General features: G+C 40.3%; 1 protein-coding gene across 2 annotated transcripts in view; it reads left to right on the forward strand.

Annotated features, from left to right (window-relative positions):
• The window catches only part of Clpx (caseinolytic mitochondrial matrix peptidase chaperone subunit X), a 36810-nt gene extending 22664 nt beyond the window's left edge, over positions 1-14146 (forward strand). For both annotated transcript variants that reach the window (XM_051156654.1, XM_051156653.1), the window contains 8 exons: positions 1143-1319; positions 1787-1951; positions 3116-3204; positions 5136-5300; positions 7132-7431; positions 8581-8673; positions 11712-11818; positions 13689-14146. In XM_051156654.1, coding sequence (XP_051012611.1) covers positions 1143-1319; positions 1787-1951; positions 3116-3204; positions 5136-5300; positions 7132-7431; positions 8581-8673; positions 11712-11818; positions 13689-13779 — 1187 coding nt within the window. In that variant the 3' untranslated portion in view covers positions 13780-14146. The remainder of the gene's footprint in view (positions 1-1142; positions 1320-1786; positions 1952-3115; positions 3205-5135; positions 5301-7131; positions 7432-8580; positions 8674-11711; positions 11819-13688) is intronic.
• The last annotated feature ends 1974 nt before the right edge of the window (positions 14147-16120 follow it).

Below are 16120 nucleotides of genomic sequence, written 5' to 3' on the forward strand. Positions count from 1 at the left end.
TGCTTGATGCTATAGCAGAGGATGTGTGAAGTCCCCAGCACTCACATGGTGGCTCACAACCATCCCTATCCTTAGTTCCAGATAATTCAGTGCCGTTTTGGACCTCCAAACACACAGGTATTATGAATGTGGTACACATACAGGAAGGCAAATCATTCATACACATAAAATATAAATAGTATAAAATCCAAACTATATGCAAGTATTTCATAGTCACAGATATCAAGTGAGAACTGAGGACAATTTGGTTATTTAAAGGTAGATGCGTGGTGGCGCACGCCTTTAATCCCAGCACTCAGGAGGCAGAGGCAGGTGGATCACTGAGTTCAAGGCCAGCCTGGTCTACAAAGTGAGTCTTAGATGGCCAAGGCTACACAGAGAAACCCTGTCGCAACCCCACCTCCAAAATGAACCCCCCAAAAAACTTTCAAGAGATCTGCCAAGATACGGACGCCTCCCATTCTTGGTCTCATTGTTTTTCTCTATAGTCGAGCTTTTCATGTGTACAGAAAGAAGAAAGATGAACAGATGTTAATTTTGCATAGTATCTTGAAACCAATTATGCTTATCCTCATAACATCCAACTATGTGTTTAAAATTAGTAGGACAGGTAATAATGCTGTCCAATAGAAAACAGAATCAGAAAGTTTCTGTAACTTGTGCAAGATTGTGCAGCTGTTTAGAGGCAAGGGAAGGCTGAAGCAAACTGTTGTGGTGTTCTAGCTTTTCTAAGAGCATGCTTACGCAGCCGGGCGTGGTGGCGCACGCCTTTAATCCCAGCACAGGAGCCAGAGGCAGACTCTGTGGGTTTGAGGCCAGCCGGGTACAAAGCAAGTCTAGGACAGCCAACAGAGAAACCCTGTCTCAAAAAAACAAACAAAAATACAATAAAACGAAAAAATGCTTACAAATTGATGTAAATACAGAGGAGGGTGTGTCTTTAGCTCCTTTCTTTGAAGCTCCTTGTATTATGGTCATGTATTTAGTATTTGTCACTAGTCATTTTGAAGTTTTCTTTTTTAGGTAAAGCGGTGCTGAAATATTTGTTTCCAGTAGGTACTTGTTTCTGGATGTAGGGTTGTATAGAGCATTTTCCAAGTACATCCCGGTGCCGCTCTAGTAATTCCTTTGCTGTCCCGCAGAGTTGCTTCAGATTGCTGGAATTAGCCCCCACGGCAACGCCTTAGGGGCGTCTGTGCAGCAGCAGGTGAACCAGCAGACGCCTCAGGAAAAACGAGGAGGCCAAGTATTGGATTCTTCTCATGATGACATAAAACTTGAAAAAAGTAATATTTTGCTGCTTGGACCAACTGGGTCAGGTAAATGACATTTTGAGAAACTTCACTACTCATTTTTAAAAACAGGGAATGATACTGTAACCTTTCCCTTGTAATAGTAGATTCTGCCACGTGCCTGTGTGTAATCCTAATAGTTGAGAGGCTGATATGGAGGATTGCCACAAGTTTGAGGCCATGTTGACAGCATGAGAACCTGTCTCAAAGAACAAAACAAAATCTGAGATTGCTCCGGCTATATTATTATTGTTTGCTATTTAACCCTAAAACAGAGTTTGAAATATTAGTGTGGTCCTTTTGGCTAACCCTTAAGTTTTAAATTAACTTAGTAATTATAGCAATGTCTAACTTTGTAAACAAAATAATAAAATAAGATCTGAATATAGCAGAGAAAAGATGTAACAATGTTTTAAATTTCATTATATACTTAAGCTTATTTTTGTAGAAAAAGTGTAAGGTAGTATATTTTTAGTTACTATTTTTGTTTGTAGGTAAAACCCTGCTGGCACAGACTTTAGCAAAATGCCTTGATGTCCCTTTTGCTATCTGTGACTGCACGACTTTGACTCAGGCTGGGTATGTAGGTGAAGACATTGAGTCTGTGGTTGCCAAGCTGCTGCAGGATGCCAACTACAGTGTAGAGAGAGCACAACAAGGTATGCTGTAAGGGAAAGGCAATAGAGTATTATAATTGTATAATTGTATAGTTTTGGGTCAAGGGCTAACATTTTCTAATTATGAAAAAGTACCCAGTGTCACACACTTTCTAGCATGCTTGTTTGCTTTGTCATATGGCTCCAAAGATTGCTGGTAGAGTGAAAACAAGCAGTTACTATTCTTTTAGGTCTGATATTCCCAGTGATTTTCTTATTCTTATTCCTCTAGATTTTCAGTGCTGGGGGTAGGGAAAAAAATTTCTAAGCAAGAAAACTTAGAATAAATTGAATATAGAAAAAAAATTAGCCTGTTCCTCCAAGATTGTCATTGACCCTGCATTCCTTTCTCTGTGTACTTACGTGAAGAACCTAACAGCTTATGTTCAGATCCTTTAAGGCAGCGGTTCTCAACCTGTGGGTCATGACAGCTTTGGGTTCATATATGAGATATCCTGCATATCAAATATTTATGTTATGACTCATAACAGAAAAATTACAGTTACGAAGTAGCAACAAAATTTCTGTGGTCGGGGGATTGTAAAGTGAGGAACTGTATTAGAGGGTCGCAGCGTTAGGAAGCTTGAGAACCGTGGCTTTAAGACAGAATTGAAGGTGGTAGGCTATTGAGATGGGTCAGCTGACAAAAGCACTTGCCACCAAGCCTGATGACCTAAGTTCAATCCTCAGAGCCCACCTAATGGAAGGAGAGAACCAACTCTTACAAGTTGCCTCCTGACTGCTACGTGTGCCATGATACGTGCATGTCCACACACGTGCACACATGTACGTGTAAATGAACATGGGGTGCTGGGGAGGGTAGAGACAGGGAAGAGTAAACGGAGGTTTTATTAGTTCTGGCAAATGTCTCATGCCTACATGCTGTATCTCACCTGCCCGTAAGAAAAACAGTGGAGTACATTTAAGTACAGGTAATTGTTGTTACAGTGCACTTGGTTATCATTCTCAATTATATGCTGTAGAATCCATTCCATAATAGTTACATGAAAACATGAGCGATAGTATATTCTTAGATAATCAAGCCTTTACATGTTAAGTGTAAAAAAACTGAATAACTTTGCCTTTTAGCTATCCTGTCTTTTAAAGCTGAGACTATCTTGTGCCTTTCCTTTTCATATTATAAATAGAATCCTCCTTAAATTATAGGAATTGTCTTTCTGGACGAAGTAGATAAGATTGGCAGTGTGCCAGGCATTCATCAGTTACGGGATGTAGGTGGAGAAGGCGTTCAGCAAGTAAGCAGTTGAATATTTTGTTCAAGCCCACTAAAGGAAGGGAATGCATCAACTTCCCAAGTAGTGTACGTTTGGTTTCACATTCAATTAGATTATATTTTATTTCTCCCACCCTAAACTTCATGTATCACTTTATTTATTTATTTATTTATTTTATGTGGTTGCCCTTGAACATGCAGCAGCACCCCTGCTTCACCCCCTGAATGCTGGGGTGACAGGCATGTGCCCCACACCTAGCTTCACATACCTTTTAAAAAACTATTTTTAAAAGAGGGTATTGATGATTTTAAATAAGAAATTACATTTCTTGGGGCTGAAGAGATAGCTCTGCGTTTAAAAGCACTAACTGCGCACAGTCCCAGCATTCATAGACTCCCCATGGTAAGCAGAATTGGATTTGGGAAAAGAACAATGTGCCGTTAAGGACTATCTATAGAGAAGGAAAAAAACCAAAAAAAAAAAAAAAAACCCCAAAACAAAACCACTAACTGCTGTTCCAGTGGTCCCAGGCTCAATTCTCAATGTGGCAGCTCACAACTCTTAACTCCAGGGTCCAATTCCCTCACACAGAAGTATATGCAGGCAAAACAGCAGTGCACATAAAATAAAATAAATTACATCTCATAGGAAATTTAAATTGTTTTAATCTTTTATTTTTATTCTTGTAAAGCCCTCTTAAACATTTCTAGAAGACTGAAGACTAGACAAAAATAACCCATCCATGTTTCTTAATCCTACTAGTTAGTTATAGGATTAATATAAGGGCTGAGATGTAGCTCATCAGTAAAGTGCTTGCGTTGCATGCTCGAGGCCCTGGTTTCAATCCCTAGCACCAAAGGAAATAGAGTGAAGGAGAATTGGAAAGTAAAGAAAAAAAGAAGGGAAAGAAAAGAAAGCAGATGGCCTGTATGGTACAATAAGGTGGATCAGGAGTTCAGTGTCACCATTACCTACATGGTAAGCTTGAAATTCGCCTAGGCTCAATGACACTCTGTCTCAAAAAGAAGATGGAATAAAATAGCATTTCATTTCGTGCAAAATTAGAGTGGTCAATGGTCAATTGGCCATGTTAATGAACATAATCTCTAATGACAATTAGAGGTGACAAACCAACATACTGCTGTTTTTCTTTTTGGACAAAACAGAGAATTATGACCATACTTATATAATATGCTGAGTAATTGTTTATGAAAGCATCTCAAAATATACTCTCAAAGTTGACTATAGAATTATGTTAGAGCTGGGCAGTGGTGGCACATGCCTTTAATCTCAACCCTTGGGAGGCAGAGACAGGTAGATTTCTGAGTTTGAGGCCAGCCTGGTCCACAGAGCAAGTTCCAGGACAGCCAAGGCTATACAGAGAGACCCTGTCTCAGAAAACCAAAAAAGAATTATGTTAAAACTGTTGCGTGAGTCCAGGACAGCCAGGGCCATTACTCAGAGAAAACTTTTCTCAAAAAACAAGAAACAAACAAACAAAAAGAATTACAGAATTTATGTAAAAAATTGACTGTTTTGGTTTTGAATATTTGCACTGTTTTATTGCCATTTTACAGAGTCATCATTGTCTGTATTGAGAGGTTGCCATCAAGCTAGGTATAGTTGCTCTTGCCTGTAACCCAGCACTCAAGAGGCTGAGGCAAGAGGATCACTGCTTGACTACATAGCAATAACCGGAGAGGGGGTGGGGAGAGGAAGGCCTTGTCATCAAAAGCAACTTCCTTAGGTGACTGTTTATTGAATTACAATTACTTTATGAAGTACCAATGTGACAAGTGCAGTTGATTTTTATTTTGGTTATAGAAAAGTGGGAGTTTTCATTAGTTACACCATTAACCATAACCCTGTATTATTTTCCCCCATCGAATACTACTGTTTGATGTATAATTATATCTTTACATATGGTAAGGCTATAATTCATTTATCATCAGGGTTTACTAAAACTTCTAGAAGGCACAATAGTCAATGTTCCAGAAAAGAATTCTCGAAAGCTACGTGGAGAGACAGTTCAAGTTGATACAACAAATATCTTGTTTGTGGCATCTGGTGCTTTCAATGGCTTAGACAGAATCATCAGCAGGAGGAAAAATGAAAAGGTAAGTTATCTAAGGTGTTCCATTGAAATGCTGCAGCAGGTAACCCAGCCCACAGGATGCTCACTCAGCTTCTGTTGAAATGTCTGCTATCTTCCAGTCACTGCATTTCTTAGAAAGAGCCGATCAATGTATATCCCTAGTTGTCTGAATTTTAGAGTAACAAATAATAGGGTTTCCTGATACCTATGAGCTAGCTACGCATGATGGCACAGCACTTAGGAGGCAGACGCAGGCAGATTGCGTGAATTTGAGGCCAGCCTGGTTGCTACAGTGAGTGCAGATGAGCCAGGGACACAGTGAGACCCTGTCTCTGTGCACCTGTGAATGAACATTTCCAAAGTGTAACTTAACGAGTTTAATTTTATATTTTTGTCTAAGGACTTTTCGTATTGTTCGATATTTGCTGCAGGAGGAGCAAATGGACGAGAGTAGCTCAGGCCCAGCAAACAGCTTGTCTCGTTGCCCGTAAAGTTTCTCATAAATCATTCTGGCTTTTCCAAAGAGAAGGAAGAGCTTGGAGTAGGGGGAGGAGTAGACTTTACTGAGTTTTATTGGTGTTTCTTATAAAATATTCTTTTTAACTAAAAAAAAAGTATTTGTGTAATTTATGTGTATGGGTATTCTATTTGCATGGTTTGTCTGCAGACCAGAAAAGGACATCATCAGATCCCATTACAGATGGCTGTGAGCCACCATGTGGTTGTTGGGAATTGAACCCAGGACCTCTGGAAGAGCAGCCAGTGCTCTTAACCTCTGAGCCATCTCTCCAGCCCCCTTCTTGTAAAACATTCTTATAAGCAATGCTTTTAACTGGGCCTTGGATTTCAGGGTGCATATCCTGCACCAAGTAGTCATTCGGTTACAATAAAATGTAATGATAACATGGAAGCAGGAAACTTAGAACCCCTGTATTCCTTATGCTTCTGTGTTTTATCTAGCAGCCATCCTCATTTTACATACATTCCTCAGTGTTTTATAGATGAGCTTTCTGACAGTTTGCTTTAAGTTGCCCTTGAACTCTTGACTTAATGTACTAATTTTTAAGTAGTAATTTAGTAGTAGTTTCATAGCCTACACTCTGGTCATAGGTATTGAGTCATGGAATCAAGCCTCATTCAGCACTGACTACAGTTAGGTTCTTATTTTAGCTCATTTATTTCTTGCTGTTGAAATTCTGCATAAGTTAACAGGGATGCTTTTTCCTTCATGTGTGAGAAACATAGTAACATCTAAGCATGATTTTCTGTTTTTGTAATCAAAGGCAGGGAAGTATATTCTTTTTTTTTTCCCCCAGGGAAGTATATTCTAAAATTACTAATTACATGTGCTTCTTCAGACTACCAAAAAGGATATCACAGTTGAAATATGTAAAATTAAAAGTAATGTTAAAGAATCAAGGACATCTGGCCGGGCGTGGTGGTGCACATCTTTAATCCCAGCACTCAGGAGGCAGAGGCAGGAGGATCGCTGTGAGTTCGAGGCCAGCCTGGTCTACAAAGTGACTCCAGGACAGCCAAGGCTACACAGAGAAGCCATGTCTCCAAAACAAAACAAACAAAAACAAAAAATAACAGCAACAAAAATGAATCAAGGACTTGTCAAAAGAAAATTTGCCACATAAGTTAACCTATTGGGAATTGAGGCATTTCAGTTAGCTATAAACTCAATGGGAAATCTAAGACCTGAATTCAAATCTTGGCTTTGCTACTTAAAGAAAGAAGCCTTTGGTCAAAGTACTTAACCTCTGTGACTCTGTTTCATATGGGACTTAGAGATATAAAGTACTTTTGCAACACCAATCTATTGCTTATCTCTCTCATTTCTCTCATAGTATCTTGGGTTTGGAACACCATCTAATCTGGGAAAAGGCAGAAGGGCTGCAGCCGCTGCAGACCTCGCCAATCGAAGTGGAGAATCCAACACTCATCAAGACATTGAAGAAAAAGACCGGTTACTCCGTCACGTGGAAGCCAGAGATCTCATTGAATTTGGCATGATACCTGAGTTTGTGGGGCGGTTGCCTGTGGTGGTTCCCTTGCATAGTCTAGATGAGAAAACGCTTGTACAAATACTAACTGAGCCACGGAATGCTGTTATTCCTCAATATCAGGCCTTATTCAGCATGGATAAGGTTAGATTTTTCCTTTAATTTATGATTTTTTTATATTAGAATTCTATTGTTAGCCCAATATAATAAAGAGAAGGTGTTTGTCTTGAATACCAGCCTATTGTTCACTGGGTGTCAATGTAGGGAGGCACAGTGCGCTGCAGTCAGCGCTTGTTCTATTTTTCTGAATGTAAGGAGCATAAAGTACAAAGACATAGAAGTGCTAGCCTAGCCAAGCCTCTCCAAGCCAAATGCGCAGCACTGTCCTTTCAGCTTTGCTATTCTAAGTGCTTTTGCAGTTTATATACTATATATTTTTATATACTTTTGTCTAAGTAAATTTGTTAGTTCTCAGTTCCAAATACGAGGTCACTCTAGCCAGCACATCTAATCAGATAAAAGATATTTTGAGTTTTCTGAATGTAGCATCTCTAAATATAAGTTTTCTTTCCATTGCCTTGCAAGCACAAACATATGACGTACAATAACGATACTACTGTTGGCTAATTGATTAAAACTAATACTTCTTGAGGATGACATTCTAAAGTGTCATGAAAAATGACAGACTTGCTTTTTTTTTTTTTTTTTTTTTTTTTTTTTTTGGTTTTTCGAGACAGGGTTTCCTCTGTGTAGCCTTGGCCATCCTGGACTCACTTTGTAGACCAGTCTGGCCTCGAACTCACAGCGATCCGCCTGCCTCTGCCTCCCGAGTGCTGGGATTAAAGGCATGCACCACCACGCCCGGCTCAGACTTGCTTTTTATTTTCTGTACAGAGTGAGAGTGCTACACTTTAAAAAGTCCTGTGACAGCTTGGGGTGCAGCTCAATGCTGAGTGCATAGCCCTGGGTCCAACTCTAACACTACAGCAAAAAGAAAATCTTAGGGAGCCAAAATGAAGGTCATTTGTAAGTGTTAAGCGATAGTCCAGTCTGAAAGAGATTAAGGTCTGTCAAGAGATAGAGGCCACAGCAGCCTAGCCTTTATCTCTTGCTCTGTTCCTGAGTCTGTTTACTTAACTTTCTGGGACTTGTTTATCTGTGAAATAGTAATTGGTTGTATTGCTCACAAACATCTGTGGATCTGGAAGATTACTAATGGTCACTATAGCTAGCTGATCCAGTGCTATGTCATGTATTAGGACTAAGTTTGTGTTTACCATTCGTCACCTGTAGTGTGAGCTGAATGTCACAGAGGACGCCTTGAAAGCCATAGCTCGATTGGCACTGGAGCGAAAAACAGGCGCACGAGGTCTTCGGTCCATAATGGTGAGTTAGAGTTATAAAATTAACAGCTCCCTAGATTGTTACTGATCTAACTGTGGCATTTTGTTTTGCATTTGCCAGCATATGTGCTAGTACGTGTATATTTGATCACTTACATGCAGGTGCATGTGTGTGAAGGCCAGAGGTTGATGTTGGGTGTTTTCTTTTTGGGGTAGGGGGCAGGTGTTGAGACAGGGTTTTTGTGTGGCTCTGGCTGTTCTGGAACTCACTCTGTAGTCCAGGCTGGCCTCCGAGGCGTGCATGGCCATGTGTCTGTCTGCTTTAATCATGAGACTAGGTCTCTTGCTGAACCCAGAGCTTGCCAACTTGGTTAGTTTAGCTTGCCAGCTTGTCTTAGGGATCTGTTTTCTCTGCTTCTCGAGCACTGCACCTATAGACAGACACCCACACCCACTGAACTTTTTTGTAGGTGCTGGGGATCCAAACTCAGATCCTTACATTTGCAAGCGAGGGCTTTGTTCGCTGAGCTACCTCCCTCCCCATACCGCTTCTCTAGGCCTTGAGACTGTTAAGCTTTCTGTTTGTCTTTTGGAAATATGACCTGGAGGCCCTCCCTAGAGCCTTTTTATTTCTATAGTTTTCTTTTTTGGAGGATGGATGGGGTAATCACAGATTTTATTTTGCTTCACCTCCCAGATAAAGGTATTTTGTGGCTGGTAAGTGTGGCTGAACACAGAATGTGAATGTGAGCACGCACGATTGGGGCAGCTCAGGAGGTAGATGCTTGCTGGAGCGAGAAGCCCTGAGTTCATTCCCAGCATCATATAGGTAGATGTGGTGGCTCGTATGTGTAATGCTCATACTCAGGAGGTGAAGGTAGGAGAACCATGCGTCCTCAGCTGTATATAGTGAGTTCAAGGCCAGCCTAGCCTCAGTCTCTTGCCTTGTTTCTGAGTCTGGATTTACTTAACTTTCTGGAACTTATTTGTCTATGAAATAATCATTGGTTCCTTTTAGTTAGAAAATTCTGTGGCTCTAGGAAGATTGATAACGCTCTTTCTAGTTAGAAGGTGAAAAGCTGTGGGACTGTGTTAGGAGATGATCACTGAGGACTAGCTTAGGTTTCATATATATTTTTATTCACCTGAGTGTGGACTGAATGCTACTGAGTTGCTTTGAAAGCCATAGCTAGATTGACATTGGAGTGAAAAGTAAGTACACAAGGCTTCCATTGAAATCCCCATTGCAGACACAATGACACCATCTCAAAATAGAAAGAAAAGAAAACCAGCCCCAAATTGTAAACAAAAAGAACTCTTGGGCTGGAGAGATGGCTCAGAGGTTAAGAGCACTGGCTGCTCTTCCAAAAGTCCTGAGTTCAATTCCCAGCAGCCACATGGTGGCTCACAACCATCTATAATGAGATCTGGTGCCCTTTTCTGGCAGGCAGGCATTACATGCAGGCAGAACACTATATACATAATAAATAAATCTTAAACAAAAAACCCAAAGCTCTTTAATTCTTAAATTCTAAGGTATATACAACCAAAGGCATGTACATACACTGTGACTGAAATACATAAAGTCTGAATCAGCTGGGGTGATTAGTGCACATCTCTCCCAGCACTTAGGCAGATCTCTGAATTTGAGGCCAGCATGGTCTATATAATGTATAGTTCCAGGACAGCCAGGACTGTGTCTTGGAAAAAAGAAAGAAAGAAAAGAAAAAAATCTGAGGAGTCATCGGAAGGAGAATTTGAGAACATTCTATAGTGCAGTTTGGGGCAGGGGCCATATGGGGAGCAAGAGCTCATGTAGCCCAGGCTGGCCTCAGGCTGTTGGTAGCATTTATGGCCTTGAACTCTAGAGTCTCCTGTGTCTGCCTCACAAGCTCTGTAATTACAGACACGCACTACCATGACCAAGCTCACATCTCCTTCTCAGGTCTATTGAAGTCCCATTTTAGACCCTGTGCTTCAGTATGCTATGATTTTTGTTTCGTTTTGTTTTTGTTTTTGTTTTTTCAGGGACCCTAGGTAGGACACAGACTTCCTGGTACCACCCACTCCTTTTTTTTTTAAACTTCTGTGTTCTATTCCCCAGATCTGTCAAGAATTACTGTCTCACTGCCTGATCCCAAAGCAAGTATAGATGATCTTTCCCTCTAAGGGTTCACCCACCTCACACCCTCTCTTCAGTATAATTTCAGTTGTGTCACTACGCATTTACCACAAGCAGTTAGAAACTATATATACGCTGGTGTTACAGTATTACAAAGGACAGACATAGACAGGCAGACTGGAAAAGCAGGTCGTTCAGTTGACGTTCCTGGAAATACACAATACCCATCAGCCCTTACCAATAGGAAAAACTGGTTTTCTACAGTTTCCTTAAAGCCTACTACTGCACTTGAGGCAAATGTTCATTTGAATCACAGCTTGAAATCTAAGAGCTGGGTAGAGGTGATATTACAATTAGTGACATAAAAGTAAAGATTATTAGTTGACTGCCTCATCAAAGAAAAGGGCAGGCACACTTTGGGGTATCTGAGTCTGAAACTATAGGCTTTGTATGCCTCTGTTGCCTAGGTTGGCTATTGACTTACTTATAAATTGACCTGAATGTAATTAGCTGTTTTAATATAAGGACTATGAAAACTTTTATACTGATTAAAATTGAAGTCTTTTGTATGTAATCTATTTTCCTCCTCATTTACTTGTTAAAGTTTTTTTTATAAAACTATGTTTCTCAGTTTTTCTCTTGAGATACTTGCACTTTGTAGCGTTCTTTGCTGAGCTCTCTCTCCTGACTCTTCCAGGATCTCTGTGCTGAGTCCCCTACCTCCTCTTTGAACTCCTCCCCTGGCTGGCAGGAAGTCCAGCCCCATTCTCTCCCCTGCTCAGCAATTGGCTGTAGGCTGGTTTATTGGCATATCAGGGGACAATTGGGGAGCAGTGTTTTCACAACTTTGAGACAGGGGACTCTCAGAATAAGGACTGCAACCAGATGTGGGGTACAGAAATAATATTTGAATTACACAGTAACCTATGCCTACATTCATTACTGTTTCTCTTTTTTAGGAAAAGCTGTTACTAGAACCAATGTTCGAAGTTCCTAATTCTGACATTGTATGTGTGGAAGTTGACAAAGAAGTAGTAGAAGGGAAAAAGGAACCAGGATACATTCGGTAAAACATATTCTCAAGCCAGAATAGAGCTAAAGATAAAAGTTAAGGTCCTTACCAACTGAGTTTACTGGTCTGTCATTGAAAATCTTTATAACTTCTTATTTGTAAGGGAAGTAATAATCTCATGAATTTTTATAAGGAAAATCTAATATGGCTTGTGAAGCAATTTTGTAAGTAAATTTGAAAATTGATCTTCAAAATCAGCCTCTACTTTCTCTCCAACAAGCAGTATACAAGAGAGACATGCATCTGTTTGTTTGTGGAGGGGATACCTGCATTGCCAGCATTTGAGAGGGGGAGTAGAAGGCTCGGGAGTTCATGGCTATCTTCAGCTGCATAATGAGTTTGAGGCCAAGCTGGACTGTGAGATACTATCTCAAAACAAAGCCAAGGAGGCAGAGGCAGGCGGATCTCTAAATTTGAGGCTGGCCTGATCTACAGAATGAATTCTAGGACAGCCAGTACTACACAGAGGAACCCTGTCTCAAAAAGCCAAATACATAATACAAAGCTGGGCATGGTAGCACACACATTTAATCCCAGCACTCAGGAGGCAGGGACAGGCGGATCACTGTGAGTTCAAAGACAGTCCAGAATAACCAAGACTGCACAGAGAAACCTTGTCTCAAAAAAAAAAAAAAAAAAAAAAAAAAAAAAAACCACAAAATTTTGATGTTAATTTTCTAGTGATTTTTTTAAAATTTTATGTGCATTGGTCTTTTTGCCTGCATGTATATCTGTGTGAAGGCATCAGAAGCACTGGATTGGAATTACAGACATGTGTGAGCTGGCATGTGGGTGCTGAGAATTGAACCCGGGTCCTTGGAAGAACAGCCAGTGTCCTAAACCACTGAGCCAACTCTCCGGCTTAATGCTAATTTTCTAATTGATGGATTACTTCTCCCCCCCACCCCCAGGACAGGGTCTCTTTGTCTGTAGATCAGGCTGGCCTCGAACTCACAGTGAACCACCTGTCTCTGCTGGGATTAAAGGCATGCGCCACCGCACCTGGCTGATGGATTACTTTTTTATGGCTTACCTCATTTGTTTGTCTTTTAGACATAGGCTGGCCTTGAAGCCACTAAGTATCTGGGTATAGCCTTGAACTCCTACGTGTTGGAATTACTTGTGTGCACCAGGACATTCAGCTAGTGCCCCCTCCCCCTCTCTGTCTCTCTTTTACATTCAGCTCTTTTTAATGGCCTTCATAAGACCAAAACTTTGTTTACAGAATTGATTTTCCCTCAGTGTCATACCGAATGATAACTGACACAGCTATTGTTTTTATCTATTCTAGGAATCAGCAAACTTTCTCACATAAATGCTTTAGAGCCATTCTTTCTATACTGCAACTGCGCAAAACTGCCCCCAACACAGAAGCAGCCATAGACAGCACATAAATGAATGAGCATGTCAGTATCCCAGTAAAACTTCCTTTACAGAAGCAGACAGCGGGCTGGAAAGTTTGCCCATGACTTGCAGTTCATTTCAGCAATAGCTTTATTAGGGAAATCACTGGTCTATTCTATGACTTAATTCCCATCTCTCACCACTAAGCAATCCTAATATTAAAAATGCTCTTGGAGGCTGGAGAGATGGCTCAGAGGTTAAGAGCACTGGCTGTTCTTCCAGAGGTCCTGAGTTCAATTCCCAGCAACCATATGGTGGCTCACAACCATTTGTAATGAAATCTGGTGCCCTCTTCTGGCGTGTATATGTAATAAATAAATAAAATATATAAAAAGAAAAAATATTTTTAAAAAATGCTCGTTTCCTGGTTTGGGGGCAGGGCTATTTAGCTATGAAGATTGGTTTACTATTCTGAGTCAAATTTTGTTGAAAAACTAACAAACATGTCTTTTTATTATAGGGCTCCATCGAAAGAGTCCTCTGAAGAGGACTATGACTCGGGAGTTGAGGAGGACGGATGGCCGCGCCAAGCAGATGCTGCAAACAGCTAAACCGTCAGACTCCTGCCTGCATACACAGCTTTCCCTTGCTTTGTTTAGGGTCATGACAGTTTCTGCAGTCTGGCATTAAAGGCATTGAATCAATCTTGGATATCATACATGGTCAGAAGCCTTTCAGATAAGAATTGGATCATGTATATAATTGTAACATCACATTGATTTATACAGAAGACAGTACACGGACTTTAATGACACAGTGTTTAGAGATAAAAAATGTACATTATTTTGGTTCTGTTTTTTAAAAAGATGCTTTAACAAAATTCTTAGGAATTCTTTTAAGCAATGCAGGTGTTGCAATAACTGTGGATTTTACAATAATGTTACTCTAAAAATGGGAAAATAAATTCTTTAAAGTTGAGTAGTGGGGTCCCATTCTTTTTTCGAGACAGGGTTTCTCTATGTAGACCACTTTGTAGACCAGGCTGGCCTCAAACTCACAGAGATCCTCCTGCCTCCTGGGATTAAAGGTGTGTGCCACCACACCCAGCTGGGATCTCATTCTTTAGTGCTAACTTTTCCTACCCACATTCCCTGGAAATATTAGAATTTTCGTTTTAAAAACTGGACCAAGTAGTTTTCAGATATGGAAAAATACCTTGAAAACGCACATTTTGATAACATGGTATCTCTAGTCTTGGTCTTGACATTGGTTTCCCAGCTGGGGCCATAAAAACAGCCCTGTTGTCTTGGTGACTCCTCTGACTTATTTGAGTAGGTGGGATTAGTAGTCTAAATATTCAGAAGACCATAGACAACCAGTTCTTTACAAAGCTTGCTGTCAGCCATTTGCCAGACTAAATAAAATATTTTAGTACTGTGCATTTTTCCTAAAGTAATGAATTTGTTTTGTTTTGTTTTTTTTCTGTTGGTACTATATCTGTTAACTTTTTAACTCTACAAAGACATAAGAAAAATCACATTTTACCATTAGTTATTGCTCTCACTGACATATAAATTACTACTTTATACAACAAACCCTGAAACATAGGGTGAAATAGACCCAAATGAGAATTGCATCTGAGTCCATAATTGACGTTCCTTTATGCTTTTCTTCCAAAACAACATTCTTTCAGCTCAATCTTATTTGAAGTCCTTTACATCAGACTATCTGTAAGTATTTTTTTTCCTTTTTGACTTTTAGAGTGTAGAGTCTTCACCCACTTTTTCCCTAGAAAATACATATTACACTAAATCCCATTGAAGACTTGGGCTTTCTATAATATAAGGGGTATGAAGTTCCTTGGCCAGACATTGAATTTTGCAGATATTTAGTCACGGTAGCTGTGAGGAACAGGCACAGATGTGCCTGCTCTACATAGTGATGGTTCTGGGTCTCATGGAGTCCTTTGTACTATACTTTTATTATCCTTCCCTTATAATCATTATTTCCATTTTAAGAGTAAAAACTTGGCAGTTTCTAAATATATTAAAACCATAATGGACTAGGAGACAAACACAGTAACATACAATTAACGATTTATCTTGGAACTTAAGTTTTGGTACCTGGATAAAAGCTATTGTGGTGTGTCCATGCTACGGTGGTGCAGTACTCTGTATTGACAGTGCCAAAGGTGGCCAGATTCTCTCCCCGCCCCCCCCTCCTTTTTTTTTTTTTTGGAGACAGGGACTAACTATAAATAGCTACAGCCTGTCCTGAAACTCACTGTGTAGACCAGGCTTGCCTTGAACTCCACCTGCCTTTGTCTTCAAGAGTGTTGGGGCCAGAGAGGCATGCTACAATGCCTGGCTCTCGGCGTCATTTTTGAAGAGCGTAGATGCCATATAGGCTGCTTTATTTAAGGACTGCCTAGTTGTAGATCTACCAACCAAGTCTTAGTAATATGGCCGGGCGTGGTGGCGCACGCCTTTAGTCTCAGCACTCGGGAGGCAGATGGGCGGATCACTGTGAGTTTGGTCTACAAAGTGAGTCCAGGACAGCCAAGGCTACACAGAGAAACCCTGTCTCGAAAAACAAAAAACAAAAACAAAAACAAAAAGAAAATACCTAAATGTCCTGTTTGGAACCTGAACTGGGGACATAGACTAAGCTTTTCTAGGACCATATGAGCCTTCAGATAGCATAAGTTAAGGAATAAGACCCTGAGGTCGATGGGTAAGTTAAACACCATGTGTGGTAGCCCAGATGGTTCTGAAAGAACATTTAGGACAAGAAAAAAAATGGGGATTGTAGTGAGAATTTTGGTTTCTTTTATATGAATGCTATTGTTTTAATCTAGGGGTGGGATATGGGGCTGCTTCAGATTGTCCACAGCAGTTCTAGGAGGGGAGTGATTTTTGCCAGCTGCAGATAGTTTACCTATGGAATTCTGGG

The sequence above is a fragment of the Acomys russatus genome, chromosome 14, assembly GCF_903995435.1.
Source record: "Acomys russatus chromosome 14, mAcoRus1.1, whole genome shotgun sequence".
NCBI lineage: Eukaryota > Metazoa > Chordata > Mammalia > Rodentia > Muridae > Acomys > Acomys russatus.